We start from the raw sequence: 17,185 nt of genomic DNA on the forward strand, positions 1-17,185 counted from the left end.
ATTCCAAGCACCAGAAACTTTCCCAAGTATTGGTTTCAAGTGGAGGAAAACCTGGAAGTGTTCTCGATTTTACAGGGCGAGGGCAGGCTGCTGAGATGGCGGATTGCAGAGAACTGTCGGCTTCCCGGGGGGGCCAACACAGTCCGACCCCAATTCCCCGCAGAGGTCCCACTGTCCCCAAGGGTTCCCGCCCCCGCCTACGCCCCCGCCTACGCCTCCGCCCCCACCTCCTCCGCGAAGCTAGAGTCCGGACAGGCGGACGGGCGGTCGCCCGCCGGCGTCGCGCTGACGTCACGCGCGCGCTGACGTCGCCGGCGGCCGCGGCCTCTGAAGCGGGTTGGGGCGCGGGGGGCGCCGAGTTTGACTAGTTTGGGGGCCGATCCGCGCCTGGCGCTGCACCCGCCGCGCCCCGCGAGCCGCGCCTCGGCTGGACCCAGCGCGTCCCTCCCGTTCCCGTGGGGCCCCGCGCTGGCGGCTGGGCGGCGCTCGGCGAAAGTTGGTCCCTCACAGGCGGGCGAGCGGTCGCGGCCATGGAGCCCCGCTGCATGGAGTACTTCAGCGCCCAGGTGCAGCAGAAGGACGTCGGCGGCCGCCTGCAGGTCGGCCAGGAGCTGCTGCTCTACCTCGGCGTCCCCGGCGCCATCCCAGACCTGGAGGAGGACCTGGGCTGTCTGGGCAGGACGGTCGACGCTCTCACCGGCTGGGTGGGCTCGAGCAACTACCGGGTAAGCGGCGGCGGCGCGGCCTGGCTGGGCACGCCCTCCCCCGTCGGCCCTTTAATCACGGATGTGCGAGGCCGGCCGGGCGAGCCCCCGGGGGGGCGCCGGGCACCTCGGAACCGCCTCGCGGACTTGGGGTCCCCCGACGCGCCCCCACCGGGGAGCCTGCCTCTCCGAACTCGAGCCGGAGACCGACTTCCCACCACGACCGACTTTTTCCACAATTGTGAACAGTGACACATTCAGCGATTCCGTGACACCGCACCGTGCGGAGTTCCTTGGCAGTAGGATATAATGCTTCATCACGTATTTTAAAAAATCAATGATCATTTACATGCATAAAAGGTTCGAAGACGTTTTACATTTGTACGTACCTATGTAAACACTACCCAGACCAAGACGTAGGACATGAGGATACAAATTTTAAGTTGAAAGATGTCAAGTTAATCCCTGTTCATTAGTGATTTTTATCCTACTTAATCGCCTGTTTCTTTTTTTCTTACATAGTTTGTGTGTGTGTGTGTGTGTGTGTGTGTCTGGAAGGTTGTGCTTTTCGTGTCTAAGGCATCTTTAGAGCTTAATAGCGTGCCTGATTAAGTTTACTGTTAAATCTAATGAAAAGATGCTGACCTCATGGCATTGTTTATTTGCTTTTCGTTATGGCCGACGGAAGGCAGTTGAATGCTGTCATTTTGTTTTGCCGCAGTTGAGAACTGACTCGGATTTGAAACCGTGCCGTAGCAGGTTAGCTGATGCTGACAAAAAATAAAAGGATGAGGTACAGCAAGGAATGAGTGTTTCTGAAGAGCCGGTAGTAGGCAGGTTGTAATGTAGCCAAGTTGGGAGACCAGGTAAATATTCTGTAATCAGCCTGAACTGTGGTTTTTGACAGTAACTTTTCCTTCTAGTCTTCTGGTGGCAGTGTTGCTTTAAAATGTTGGCCCAAACGTCCTGTGGATGAAGTGATTCTTCTTAGTAATAGATACTTAAAACCCAGCGAATAGGCTGTACTTTGAAAGCATTATCATCATGGAGAAGAAAAGCAAACTCTAAAATTATTATGCAGATGTAATGGTGAAACTTATATGAGTTTTGGAAGGGTTTGACTTTTTACAAGAATAATAAACAGTTTGAGAATTAACCACCTCAGTGCTTCATTATATACTATCTCTTTATTATTTTTTAAAACTTTGGGAAAAGTTAATATTTTAGAATATGTCATTACTGTTTAGGGGATTAGTCTTATTTCTTTGGAAGAAACAAACTAAATTTACTTACCCTGTAAGAAGAGCATACACACTCAAGATAGTTGATTTTGTGTTACAGCCTAGGCTGCTGTAGAAAGTCGGCTCTTTGGTAATGCTTGCTATCCTTCCCAAGTGAAGGTTGATGTGTCACCTCTACGCTGGCTGTGGTTGAATTGGCTTTGGGCCATTTCACTCCTCAGGTGTACCATCAGTGAATGGCAGTTAAGCCGTCCCATCTCTTGAAACATATTTTTGGCTTCTGTGATACCACAGTATCCTGTTTTTTCTTTTTTGTCTCTAAGCACTACTTCTACTCAGTGTTATGTTTTTCCTTTAACTGATCCCTAAGAGTTAGAATCCTTCAGGGATCTGACTCAAGTTCTTATCTCTTTACTACACATTCTCTCCATGCTCCTCAGTAGATACTGCAGCCTGAGACAATTTCAGAAATCCTAAGACAACTCCCACATCCTCACCTACATACTTCCTTGTAGCTGTGCCCATATAACTCTGTCTTCTCTGTTATAGTGAACAAATTATCTGTCTTTCCCATTTCTACCAATTCCCCCACATGGATATGAAGGCATGTGTATCCCATGCCCTCTTGCCTTCTCAAGGACATTAATTCATTAATTCTGATCTCTCCTTGATCATTAGTTCTCTCCTTTCTAATGAATTCTGTAGTATAAGAGCTTTTCTGACATTGTTAGGGAGAGGGCATTCTAATTAGTTTATTTGGGATTTATAAACTAAGTTACCAAGCTAGGTCATCATTTTTTACTCAAGATACAATGAATATTTAAATCTTTTGAAAAAAGTGTATCATGGAATTTTTTGAACATACATACAAATAGAAGTGTACTTAAATTTCAAGTTATGCTGAACAAAATATAGTTTTTCTTTGGATTTGATAGTACTTCAGAATTTGAGTTTCTTAATAACAGTGAATTTGAGTGACTATACTTATATGCTGGGTATTATTCCAGATATTGAAGACCCAGCTGTAAACAAGACTAGAAAGGCTTATTCATTCAGCTTCATTTGGATATTAATTGAGGACCTACCATGTGCAGACAATCTTCTGGGCACTTGGGATACAATAGTGAAAAAAAGACAGAAATCCTTGCCTTTGTGTGCTTAGATTCTCATGAGGGCAGAGGAATAAACAAGATAACTAAAATCTGTAGTATGTTAGACGGTGGTAAATGCTTTGGAGAAAAGCAGCGAAGGGAATAGGAGTGTTGGGCAGGATGCAGATGTTGGAATTTTAAATAGCTGGTCATTGAAGACCTCACTGAGAGTGATTTAAAGGAGGGAAGAGTGAGATCACTGCTGTCATGGAGACAGATAGGTATAAAAATTGAATAGTTTCAAGTAACAAGTGTTTGTAAATCAACTGATGTGAAAGACTGAGGGGAAGATGAGACTATTTTGGAAGTAAAGAAGTGAGGTGAAATTTGAGTACAGACAGGAAAGAAATACAGGAATAAAGAATGCCTTTAGGGAGAGGAAACTGCAAATGCAGAGAACCTAGTTCTGTTGAGGAACATAAAGAAGGCCAGCATGGCTAGAGTTTACAAGTGAGGGAGGTGTTCAGAAAGGTGAAGTTGAGGAGGCAGGTAGAAAGAGCTTTGTAGGATTTTATTCTAAATTGGCGGATGTTTTTATGTAGAGGGTTGGCTGCTTTGTGGGCAGTGGACAGTAAAGCAGCAAAAGAAGGAGAGCGATGGTGGCTAAGGCTTGTTTGGTAGCAGTGGCAGTACTGAGAAGTGGAAGATTTGGTATGTGACTTGGTGGTAAAGCCAATAGCACCTCCTCTTGCATTGAATATGAGCATTGAGAGAGAGCAGTTAGGGGTAGTTGCGTTGCTTGAGCACCAATAGAGGGTAGTATTTACTGAAATGGGGAAGACTGAGAAAACAAGTTGGGTGAAGGAAGTAAAAAGTTAGGTTTGAGAAGGTCGTTTGACATCCAAGTTGAGATGTTAAATGGGTGGTTGGGGTCTTCATCCCAGTGGAGAAATCATAATTGAAGATTAAAAATGTGGGAATAGGTATGTATATTATATAAAATATATATGCTCTGGTGTTTGACTTTGGTAAGGATAGTCCTGTGATTTCATGAGTTCCCAAATTTTAAAATGGTACTACAGCAATAAAGTGTCCCTTATAAAATGCAGTTAAATATGATACCCACCATTTAAAGAGTCCTTAGTGAGTGTCAGGCATTGTTTCAAGTGCTTTATTTCCATTATCTCATTTTAATCTTTAAGGTGGCCTTTGAAAGTCGGTACTATTTCCTCATTTTGTAGAAAAGAAGATAAAAGTATCTTGGCATAGGTCCTAGACCTGGTATATTGGTGGAGTACTTAAACCAAGGGAGATCAGGATTTTCCTTTCCTTTTCTGTACTTTTGTAAACCTCTTCAATATCCTAGCATTTGTCAGCTCTACTCTCACTTTATCTATCTGCAACTATAACAAGTTGACTCTAAAAATGGAGAAAACAGTAAGTACCATTTATATTATAACTAGTGCTGGGCTAGTTATGTGCTAGGATTTCAAGTCTTGTAATCCAAAATCACAGCCCTTTTGCCACTTGAAGGATGATACTTTTCAATGTTAGCATCACCTTGATTGTATATCTTATAAGCCATCAATTTGTTACAATATACTATTTTTTAGTTTGAAGTCTCTCTGTATATATGGATGTTGTCTCTTCCTTTTACCTGCCATGTAGGAAGAACATCCAGGGTGTTTCTAACTTTTTCCTGTTCGCATTGTCCTTTTGCATTGTCACCTTGTACGTGTGCATGAGAGTTTCTGTAGGGTGGTGGTTCTGAACCCTGTCAGATTCAGTGCCTTCTTTTAATGCCCCCTTTACAGTCCTGAAATAAAATTTATAGATAATACTCAATACACATCATTTTTAAAAATCCCAATAATGACCTAACTGTACTATAAAGGAAAATTACACATAATTTATAATGAGATAAAATGTTTCAATATGTAAATGTGCCAGCCTGACTACCCAGGAAGACATAATGCTAGTCAGATGGCTGCATCAGTACATATTGCTATAAATGCCAATTCAGACCACTACAGGTATGTGGTTGCTCGTTATTCAGACTTCACCAGCGGCATTACTGTTGGTGGTTGTGATATTCTGTGACTATAAATTCTGAACCTTATTTCTTTGACTATACCATCTTAAAGAGATTGACCACCCCATGTGACATCCAATTCATTTAAGTTTTAACTGTCCCATTATCCCTCTTGTCTGAGTTTAAATATCCTAGTCAGTCAATCACACCCTTACATTCATTTTTAATTCTCTTCTCCCTCCTCACTTTTCCTTTGTGGTTCTCATTTGATAAAATGTAATCCTAGTTAATCGAACCCTACCTACCCTGCACCTGCACCAGTGCAACTGAAGGTGGATGGAGAAAAACACAAAACCTCTAACTGATTTCATTTTAAATTCCTGACATTCAAGTGGGTCCTGTTTGGAGCCTGGCAATCTTCCTATATTTTCTTCGTTCATTCATTCTTTCATCTGTTCCTCTCCCCTCAGACCTATCAGTAGTTCTGCTTCCATCATCAGTTTCAGCTGATGGCCTTGCTTCCTACTTCATTGAGAAAATTGAAGGAACTAGAATTTATTAAGATTCCCACTACTGTATGTACCCACCTTCCAGCATTTATACCCATGGCAGGCTCTCAGTATTTGTAGAATCAGTGAAATTGTGTGAAAGCACACTTGATTTATCTGCTGGCTGCATTCCTGGAAACCTCATATAGTAAAACTGTGTACACACACACACAAAAGTGTTAGGCTCTGATAACTTCAAACAGGGCTTTTATTTACTTAAATGACTGGCAGCAGGGCTACCAAGTATAGCCATATACCTTTGGGCTGCAGAGCTGCAGGGAAGAATATTGTGTGGGTCCAATAATTGTTCTTCGTTATGTGTCTAGCAGTGGAAATATTGGGTATACTTCCTGTCTTGTCCCCCTTGCCCTACCTAGAATTTATCAGTATCTTTAAGTTATTTATTTCCCTCCTTTTTTGAGGGAAATAGTTTTTAAATATATTTATATAAAAACCTGATATTTCTCTTCAGGTTTTCAAAATTTGTAAGCCATCATGTTTTATTTGATCTGTGCATACATGTTCACTTGCCAATTATTCTATCCCATTCTTTTACTCATTTTCTTAGATGCTGAGTTAATTTGTGTGTGGAAAAAAAGTCCTGTACACCTACAGTATTTCCTAATGAGAGAAGGAGCATTACAGAAGTATGCTTGTTATGAATAATACATGCCTTTTCTCTGTTGCACCTATGGTGGAAAAAACCTATGACTGTGAATTAAGCTTATGTCCTTCCTAGATTTCAAGAACTCTTGTTGTCAGGCTTTCTAACCTTTACATGGAAAGTTCTTAGTTGTGATTTTTTTTTTTTTTTTTTTTTTTTTTGGCCGTACTGCGCGGCATTCAGGATCTTAGTTCTCCCACCAGGGATCAAACCCTCGCCCCCTGCAGTGGAAGCGCGGATTCTTAACCACTGGACCGCCAAGGAAGTCCCAGTTGTGATTCTTAAATTGGGGGTAATTACTATCGCATGCAATTACTTAGCTCTAGTGTTGGTTGACAACATTTCTGATTTAAATCATTTTGAAGATTAAACATTATATTGAATTAAAACTCTGTCGCCAAGATGACAACTTGCATGTGAGTTTATTGATGTCAGATTACTCAAAGATGTTCAACCACTTGTGATTCAGAGGTAAAAAGGGAGTGAGAGAGAGAAAGAAAGAAAGAATAGGAAAATGACCCTAAGGGTTCTGGGACTTCTTGGGGTTAATAAAATTTCATAACTTTTTTCTTTTTTTTGGCCATGCCATGCCGCTTGCAGGATCTTAGTTCCCTGACCAGGAGTTGAATCCAGGCCTTGGCAGTGAAAGTCCCAAGTCCTAATCACTGGACCACCAGGGAATTCCCCATACATTTTTAAAAATTTCAGTTTTGTGGCTTAAAAACACCATACAATTTAAGCTTGGTTGTAGCCCAAAGTTTGCTTTTTGGGGTTTCTGTTTTTCTACCTGTTAAAAGGTATGTTATTTGTGCTTTTATATATATACATATATATATATATACACACACACACACACACATACATATATATACACATACATACATATATATAAAATTTGGCTGTGCCACGAGGCTTACAGGATCTTAGTTCCCCCACCAGGGATCAAACCTGGGCCCTGGCACTGAAAGCGCCGAGTCCTAACCCCTGCACCACCAGGGAATTCCCATATATTATATATTTTAAGTATTTTATTGTTGTATATTTTATATTATATAATATGTTTTATATTTTTGCTTTTATATTTTATATATACATGTTAGAAAGTACATTATTTTTGCTTTTTTTTTTTAGAGGATCTGAATGGAGGCATTTGAGTTCCTAAGAAATTGGTGAGGAGCAAATTGGAATACTGCTCTAGTTGTTTTTTCTTTTTTCAGGGTTTTAATATTCTACTGAAAGGATCCTTAGCCAAGATGCAGGCTAAGTTGAAAGATGTCTAAATGGAAATTCAAGAAAGTTATTTGTAGCTCCATGGTAAATCTTGATGTTTGCTGTGTCATATTCACTCACCAGATTCTTTAGGAATGTGTTGGCTATTATTGGGTCTTTATTTACTATCTCATGCGAATTTTAGAACCAGCTAGTCAAGTTGCACCGGAAAATTGTGGTTTTTTATTGGGATTACATTGGATGTCATCTTTTGGGGGGAAGACGTGATAGCTTTATAATATTGAATTTGTCATAAATTGCAAATATATTGTTTATTCAGTTAAGTCTTTCTATTAATGTCTCAAAGATATCAATAAGTGCTCTTTAAAAAAAATAGCGTAACCTCAATACTATTATTATACATAAAAAATTCCTTGATATCAAATATCTTGGGTTTAAATTTCCAGTTTTTAAAAATGTAGTACAAATTTTTAAATTAGTTGTTTTAAGAAAAATCAGGATCTGAATAAGGTTCACATGTTGTGATTCATTAATATATTTGTTTTCTATTGCTGCTGTAACAAGTTACCACACACTTTGTATCTTAAAACAAAGTACATTTATTTTCTTACAGTTCTGGAGGTCAGAAGTCAGAAATGGGTTTTATTGGTATTAAATCAAGGTTTCAGCAGGATTGTATTCCTTCTGGCGACCTTAGAGAATTTTCCAGCTTCTAGAAACTGCCTACATTTCTTGGCTTATGGCCTTTTCTTCCATCTTCAAAGCCCTCAGTATCTCATCCTCTGATCTTTCTTTCTGACCACTGCTTCTGTCATCACATCTCCTCTGACTCTGACTGACTCTCCACCCTGTCTCTTATAAGGACTTTTGGGCCCAGGATAATCCCAGGGTAATTTCCCCATCTTAAGATCCTTAACCACATCTTTAAAGGTTTTTTTACCATGTAGTTAATCTTTTCACAGGTCTGGGGATTAGGATGTGAACACATTTGGGAGGCCATTATTCTGCTTACCTCAGTTAACATGTTTATTTGTTTATTTATTTATTTAGGCTGGGTTGCTGCACATGGGCTTTCTCTAGTTGCGGCGAGCAGGAGCTACTCTTCGTTGCGGTGTGCAGGCTTCTCACTGTGGTGACTTCTTTTGTTGTGGAGCATGGGCTGTAGGCGTGCGGGCTTCAGTAGCTGTGGCATGTGGACTCATTAGTTGTAGCTCATGGGCTTAGTTGCTCCGCGACATGTGGACTCTTCCTGAACCAGAGATCAAACCTGTGTCCCCTGCATTGGCAGGTGGGTTCTTAACCACTGCACCACCAGGGAAGTCCTAACATGTTTATTAAGTCTCTTAATCTGTTTCTACCTCAGTGCCTTTTTAAAAAAATTCTTGGCTTTTGTTTGTGGTAGAGTTTCCCACAGTCTGGATTTTGCTGATTTCATTCCTGTGATGTATTCTCTGTATTTCCTATAAATTGGTAGTTGGATCTAAAGTTTGATCAGAATCAGTCTTTTTTTTTTTTTTTTTTGCAAGACTACTTCATAAGTAGTGCTCTTCTTCCACCAGCTGGCATGTAACATTAGGAAGGCACATAAGGTCTTGTTCTGTGACGTTAGCAGCCATTAATGTTCAGTGTTTAGATCTCTTATTCATTAGCGTTTGCAAAATGATATTCTAATTATGTCATTCCTTCATTCATTAGCTGGAATACTTTTATAAAGAGAAACTTCCACTGTTTACTGGTATTTGGTTACCCAGTGGTATAGTTTATATATAAACTATAGTTTATAGTTCGTATGATTCTTTACTTACTAATTGTCAAAATAATGAGGTAAAAATAACTAGTATCCTCCAGTGTTGACCAGATAGTTTTTGTTATCATTATGAACTCTTGCATTTAACTATATCTGATGCATTTCAAGACAATACAGTTATTATTTTTTGTGTTTTTTTTTTTTTTTGCCCACGCTGCACAGCATGTGGGATCTTAGTTCCCCAACCAGAGATCAAACTCGAACCCATGCCCCCTGTAGTGGAAGGGCAGGGTCTTAACCACTGGACTGCCAGAGAAGTCCCCAGTTATTAGCCTTATTAATATCCAAGCTGTTCTATCACATGACCCTAATAATTTTGATAGAGTCTTTGCTATCTGGTATAATGAGATCATATTTTCTGCTCCTGCCCTGGAATCAGCCACTTCTCCAAGAAGCTTTGGTTCCTTTTTGTGGGAAATGGTATGTGGAAACTACAGTGTGGGTGCTAATGGAACTTATTATTACTCATCTGATCATTGTTTCCAGATTTTTTTCAATGCATAGGGTTAGGTTTAATTTAAAGAAAAATATATCGTGAGTTCATACTGATATTCTAATTCATATTCAAGACTGCAGTTTTTACTATTATATATCTTCCATCTATATCTCCTTTTATCAACAGAATTTCTCAAAACATTGACAGTTTCTTTTTTGCAGAGTTTCGTTTTTGTCCTTAGGGTATATCCCACCGGAGAGATAATAGTCAAATTGCTGTATTTTAAAGTCACTTGGAATAGTCTTCTGTGTGGTTATGCTACTAATTGAGTATACATTTAGGTTTACTTACTTTATTTGATTTTCAATGAAATTAGTTATTGCTACAAAGAAGGTATATTCAAAATAGTCTGGTTTCTTTCTCTGTTCCTTATAGCCTATTGCCAACCATAAAATTTTTTTTCTGATTATCTTTCCATTGTTGTTATATTTTAAATAAACATTTATAACTAAATCTATTTGTAGTCCCCTTTTTAAAATATACACATGTATTTCTCCAACTTGCTTTTTTCACTTAATATATCTTGGAGAGCATTGCATAGCAGAAGTAGGGTAGCCCTCATTTTTATTTTTAAAGTGTCATAGTACTCTCTGGTGTGGATGTACCATAATTTTTTGAATCTGTCCCATACCACTGATGAATGTTTGGATAGTTTCCAGTTTCTTGCAATAATCTTTGTGTGTCTTCTCATAATTTTGCTGGTATATCTCCGGGGTAGATTCCTAAGTCAGATCTTACTAAGAGTTCATGTTTTTCCTGTTGATTTGAGATACTGCTTTTATCATCTATTAAATTTTGTGTATGAGTGTGTCTATTGGTGCACTTTCAGTTAATTTTTTAAATAGCTTTATTGATATAATTCACATATTATACAGTTCACTCATTTGAAGTGTACAGCTCATTTTTTTTTTAGTATATTTGTAGGTATGCATGACAGTCAGCACAGTTGATTTTAGAACATTTTCATCACCTCAAAAAGAAGTCTGATGTCATTTTTCACAGAACTAGAACAAAAAATTTCACAATTTGTATGGAAATACAAAATACCCCGAATAGCCAAAGCAGTCTTGAGAAAGAACAGTGGAGCTGGAGGAATCAGGCTGCTTGACTTCAGACTATACTACAAAGCCACAGTAATCAGGACAGTATGGTACTGGCACAAAAACAAAACTATAGATCAATGGAACAGGATAGAAAGCCCAGAGATAAACCCACACACATATGGTCACCTTATCTTTGATAAAGGAGGCAAGAATATACAATGGAGAAAAGACAGCCTCTTCAATAAGTGGTGCTGGGAAAACTGGACAGCTACATGTAAAAGAATGAAATTAGAACACTCCCTAACACCATACACAAAAATAAACTCAAAATGGTTTCATGACCTAAATGTAAGGCCAGACTCTATAAAACTCTTAGAGGAAAATATAGGCAGAACAGTCTATGACATGCATCACAGCAGGATCCTTTTTGACCCACCTCCTAGAGAAATGGAAATAAAAACAAAAATAAACAAATTGGACTTAATGAAACTTAAAAGCTTTTGCACAGCAAAGGAAACCATAAACAAGACAAAAAGACAACCCTCCAAATGGGAGAAAATATTTGCAAACGAAGCAACTGACAAAGGATTAATTTCCAAATATACAAGCAGCTCATGCTGCTCAATATCAAAAAGCAAACAACCCAATCCAAAAATGGACAGAAGACCTAAATAGACATTTCTCCAAAGGAGATATACAGATTGCCAAAAAACATATGAAAAGATGCTCAACATCACTAATCATTAGAGAAATGCAAATCAAAACTACCATGAAGTATCACCTCACACCAGTCAGAATGGCCATCATAAAAATTCTACAAACAATAAATGCTGGAGAGGGTGTGGAGAAAAGGGAACCCTCTTGCACTGTTGGTGGGACTGTAAATTGATACAGCCACTATGGAAAACAGTATAGAGGTTCCTTAAAGAACTAAAAATAGAACTACCATACGACCCAGCAATCCCACTACTGGGCATATACCCTGAGAAAACCATAATTCAAAAAGAGTAATGTACCACCATGTTCATGGCAGCTCTATTTACAATAGCCAGGACATGGAAGCAACCTAAGTGTCCATCAACAGATGAATGGATAAAGAAGATGTGGCACATATATACAATGGAATATTACTCAACCATAAAAGGAAACGAAATTGAGTTATTTGTAGTGAGGCGGATGGACCTAGAGTCTGTCATACAGAGTGAAGTAAGTCAGAAAGAGAAAAACAAATACCGTATGCTAACACATATATATGGAATCTAAAAAACAAACAAAAAAATGGTCATGAAGAACCTAGGGGCAAGACGGGAATACAGACACAGACCTACTAGAGAATGGACTTGAGGATACCAGGAGGGGGAAGGGTAAGATGGGACAAAGTGAGAGAGTGGCATGGACATATATACACTACCAAATGTAAAATAGATAGCTAGTGTGAAGCAGCCGCATAGCACAGGGAGATCAGCTTGGTACTTTGTGACCACCCAGAGGGGTGGGATAGGGAGGGTGGGAGGAAGGGAGACGCAAGAGGGAAGAGATACGGGGATATATGTATATGTATAACTGATTCACTTTGTTATAAAGCAGAAAGTAACACACCATTGTAAAGCAATTATACTCCAATAAGGATGTTAAAAAAACAAAGAACCTTGTACCTTTAGCTGTTACCTCCCTATCCCCCACATATGCTAGTCCTAAGTACCACTAATCTACTTTCTATCTATGGATTTGCTTATTCTGGACATTCTTATGAATTGAATCACACAACATGTAGCCATTTGTGTCTGGCTTTTTTACTTATCATAATGTTTTAAGGTTTATCCATGTTGTAGCATGTGTCGGTCATTACTATTTATAGCCAAATCATATTTGATTGAATGCATATACCACATTTTGTTTATTCATTCATCAGTTGATGGACATTTGGGCTTTTCCACCTTCGGGCTGTAATGAATGATGCGTAGTGAACATTGGCATGCAAGCATCTGTTTGTATCCTGCTTTAATTCCTTTGGGTATATACCTAGGAGTGGAATTATTGGGTCCTCCATGTTTCTGCGTCACACCCTACACTTTAGGCCTTCTCTTTTTTCTCATGCTTCATAGAGGGGTTTTCTTCTTCCCCAGTGGTAGACTGCCGTTGCTTCTTATTCTGTTCTTGCTGGCTGGCTTATGGGTAGTGGGGCTGGTCCAGTTGTTCTCCTGTTCCAGCTTCAGTCTTAGGAACCCTCTGTCCCTGAGTCTTGGGGGTAAGGCTTTATCAGAAATCCTGCCCCTCCTCAGCTGAAACCTTTAATCATCGGAGCCCAGTATGGTTTTCTGCTCCTACCCTTGAAGTAGAAGCCTTTTTTTTTTTTTTTTCCTTTTCTCTTTACTTAATAGGTATGAGTTTTTACCTCTGTCTAGAGGGTAACAGTGTTGTCTTTCCCTCAGTAGCTTCAAACTTTTGTTTCTTGTAGGACAAGGAAACGGGAAAGGTTTGTGCTTTTCCTGCAGAGGCAGCTGCTCCCTTCCTACGAGACCTGTAACCACCAAGAGACTTTCTCTTATCTCCTACCCTGTCCTCAGTCTTAATTATGAGTGTCCGGTGGAGGTTTGTGGAGAAAGAGCCGGCAAGTGGGTGTGAACTCTCCTTGTGTCTGCAGCTAATAGGGATTCTGTATTTTCATGCTAACCCACACTCAACTATTAACAGTGAGTTGAATATAGCTGAATTCTTTTTACGCACTTGAATCTCAACTTCATTTTCCATCTGTCCTCTGCCACATGTGACCTACTGCTTACGTCCCATTCTCCTTGGCACCTGTCTTTCCTAAAGATTTCAACCTAGATGATTATTCTACAACCTTAGCTTTCTGATGAATTCAAAATAGTTATGGTTTTGTAGATTATTTGGCTTTTTCTTGTTTATGGTGGGAGTGATGGTTTTTTCCAGTTTCTTCATCCCAGACAGAAGCTAGAATTCCTCTGTAATTAAATGTGCTGTTTTGTTTAACAGTTTCATTTAAGAAACATTTCAACATTACAGTAAAGTGACAGGTATAGTCAGTGAACTCCTGTGTACCTTTCACCTAATTTACCAGTTATTAATATTTTGCCAAATATGCTATATCACTATCTTCCTGCATTTGCACGTCATCATTATTATTATTATTATTGAACCATTTGAGAATAGGGTGCCTTACCCTCATGACTGTTCACCCTGAATATTTCAGTCTCCTTATTTTTTTAAAAACTTGGTAATATATGAAGATCTTTATATCAGCAGTTACATACTGATATTAAAATATGCATCAGTAATTTGTATTCATTAAAATTTCTTTCCATCTGTAGGTGTCATTAATGGGATTGGAAATTTTAAGTGCCTTCGTGGACAGACTATCAACACGATTTAAGTCCTATGTAGCAATGGGTAAGTTAACTTTATTTAAAAATTATTATAGGGTTTGACATACTTTTTTCTTATAATTTTTAACAGAATTAGTTCTTTGTAAATGCAAAAATGTAATTTTATACAACCCAGAGATCTGCTACTTAGCATTTTAATTTGCCAAACATAAAAGATTTTAAGCCTATTTAAATAAATATGTTCCTTTTAAGACAAAAACAAACAAAAGCAAACAACTTACCGAATATACTGCTAATAGATTTTTACTTTGTATTTTCAAATTTTTTACTTATCATTTACTTTTTTTAACATATTAATAATTTATAATATAATTCGCAGCACCACTTTTCACTTACCTATGGTGAAGGACCAGTTTTTTCATTGCTAGTCTACTGCAGACCAATATTTTGTAAAATACAATACAAATAAATTACAGCAAAATGAAATGAAAAAAAATACAAGGCTCAGTTTTTTATTGGTAGATTCAACAAATGTATAATTTACTTTGGTCAGATTGTTTCCAAACCTTGTTTTAGAAAAACTCACAATTTCTTTACCACATGTAGTTTGTAGACTGGTCCTGGGCTGCTGGCCATACTTGAGCAGCACTTAACTTACAGTGTGTTTACAGTCCAGAACGATGTGCTAGTGTAAAGCTCTTTGTATAGTAGTTAGATTGCAAAGTTGGCTTTGACTTATCTTTTAAACCCAAGTGACCTTTGTGTGCCTCTTGGAGTGCTTCAGTGAGTGGATTTGGTCCTATTATGTAGAAATATATTTAGGGGTAACCTCAGATGTTTGTGATTTCTTTTATGGATTAAGTTAATGCCTCATAATGTATCATCACCCTTATTTTCAAATTATCTTTGGTCAGCTTCATGTTCGGTATGCCACTAAATTCTGCCAATTTCTTCTTTTATTTTTATTGTCTGTCTATCCTTTCAGTAGAAGCATCTTAGTGACTTTTTCTATTATTTCCTTTTTAATCAATATCTGGTTCCAATTCAATCTTTGTATGAATATCTTCTGAAAAGATGATTTTTAAGCTGTCAGTCTCCTGCTTAAAATCCTATGATAGATGTTAAAAACTGCTCTGCAAACATGTATTACTTGCTTATGTATTCTCTTAATGTATTTTGAATCATTGTTAGTAAAAATTCATATTTGTAGCTTGTCTTGAAAAATTGGCCAACGTGGCAACCCTGCTCTTCCATTTCCATGTGTAAATAAAGGCAGAAGCTCTGTCGTAGCTTCATTTTTGTCTGGGTCACGAGCTTTCCAATCCATAAGTCCCTCTCATCTCCTCTTGTTTCCTCATAACTGAGAATTTCGGTTATAATACACAGAGGTTGGAATACTGCAGTTCTTAGGTCTGGTTCATTTTTGGCATTTCTGGTACCTCCCTGACTGTAGGCACCTCTGTTTGTGACCCCTGCCCTGTAGTAGCTCCCTATTATTAGTTGTTACAGACAATATTTTAGACTTGAGAGTAATTCTAGGTATCACGTATCTCACTTATTTTTCAGACACCAGGAGGGCCAGATGGGGTTTGATATACCTACTGACTGCTCATATTGAGGCAGTAGGAGTATTAGGACCAGAACCCTAGTTTGCTGCCTCCCAGGACTGTCCTGTTTTCAAAACTTATTTCTGTTTTTCTGTCCTTGGTGTTTCAGTTCTCTCAGCATGTATGGCTCTTCTCCACCTCAGCAGCCTTATTTATTTGTGATTGTCAGTAAATACTCTCCACTGTTGTTAATCAGAAACTTGCTCACTCTTGTTAGTTCTGGCTTAGCTTGTTTATGCCTCTGCTGTGCTGTTATTTCTTTTTGAAATCCTCTCTTCTTCTCCATGGTCCTTCCTTTCTGGGGTTTTTTTGGATTTTTTTTTTCTTTTTTATGGCTGTGTTGTGTCTTCTTTGCTGTGTGCAGGCTTTCTCTAGTTGCGGCAAGTGGGGGCTACTCTTCATTGCAGTGCGCTGGCTTCTCATTGCGGTGGCTTCTCTTGTTGCAGAACACAGGCTCTAGGCGCGCGGGCTCAGTAGTTGTGGCTCGTGGGCTCTAGAGCGCAGGCTCAGTAGTTGTGGCGTATGAGTTTAGTTGCTCTGCAGCATGTGGGATCTTCCCGAACCAGGGCTTGAACCCGTGTCCCCTGCATTAGCAGGTGGATTCTTAACCACTGCCCCACCAGGGAAGCCCCCTTCCTTTCTGTTTTAACGATTTACTTCCGATTTTAACATCTGGGAGCTTTGCAGATTAATCTCACCATATACTGAATTTTTTTTTACTTCATGATTCTTATACCCTTAAATATTAATAAATTACATTAAGTTGTTTTTGTTGGTTAGTGTTTTTTGTATGTTTCTCACATATCTACATATTCTCATATATATAACTTTATCTTTTAATCTCCTAGCTCTTTCTGGTTATCCCTGTGCATTCACTGTTAGTCAGTATTGTTTTCACTTTGAACCCTAAGTGTTCATTATTTTTCTTAGTGAAACCTGAACTTGTTACTACTTGAGAGTCAGTGTGATATAATAGGAAAATTTCATCCCAGTTTTGCTACCATTTATTGAATGCCCACTTTTTATCCATTTACTGGGCTTCTCTACTTTACATATATGAAAGATTATTCTCAAATAATTGTTTCTAATTTGTATGACAGCTCTACAAGAGAGGCTACAGTATATCTGTGTGCTCTTAAAGAGATATAGTACTAGACTAAGAATCCCAGAGTTAGCTTTCTTGTTTTACTCCATCATAGATCTTAGCCAAACCATTTTAGGAGCCTTTCCATAAAAGGAGGGAATTGAATTAAGTTATGTGCTGAAGGTTTTTTTTGATAATGTAACCTTAGATATATGTAACTTGATGTGAGTGATATTGTTTTCCTTTTGGTACACTTAGGTTATTAACTATCATTACAGATATTTTTTATCT

At 38.8% G+C, this 17,185-nt stretch overlaps 1 protein-coding gene across 2 annotated transcripts in view; it reads left to right on the forward strand.

The window, feature by feature from the left end:
* The first annotated feature begins 312 nt into the window (after nucleotides 1–312).
* The window catches only part of CLASP2 (cytoplasmic linker associated protein 2), a 170,054-nt gene continuing 153,181 nt past the window's right edge, over nucleotides 313–17,185 (forward strand). For both annotated transcript variants that reach the window (XM_068558803.1, XM_068558804.1), the window contains exons 1-2: nucleotides 313–725; nucleotides 14,189–14,267. In XM_068558803.1, coding sequence (XP_068414904.1) covers nucleotides 531–725; nucleotides 14,189–14,267 — 274 coding nt within the window. In that variant the 5' untranslated portion in view covers nucleotides 313–530. The remainder of the gene's footprint in view (nucleotides 726–14,188; nucleotides 14,268–17,185) is intronic.

Source organism: Eschrichtius robustus, chromosome 12 (genome assembly GCF_028021215.1).
Source record: "Eschrichtius robustus isolate mEscRob2 chromosome 12, mEscRob2.pri, whole genome shotgun sequence".
NCBI classification, from domain to species: Eukaryota; Metazoa; Chordata; class Mammalia; order Artiodactyla; family Eschrichtiidae; genus Eschrichtius; species Eschrichtius robustus.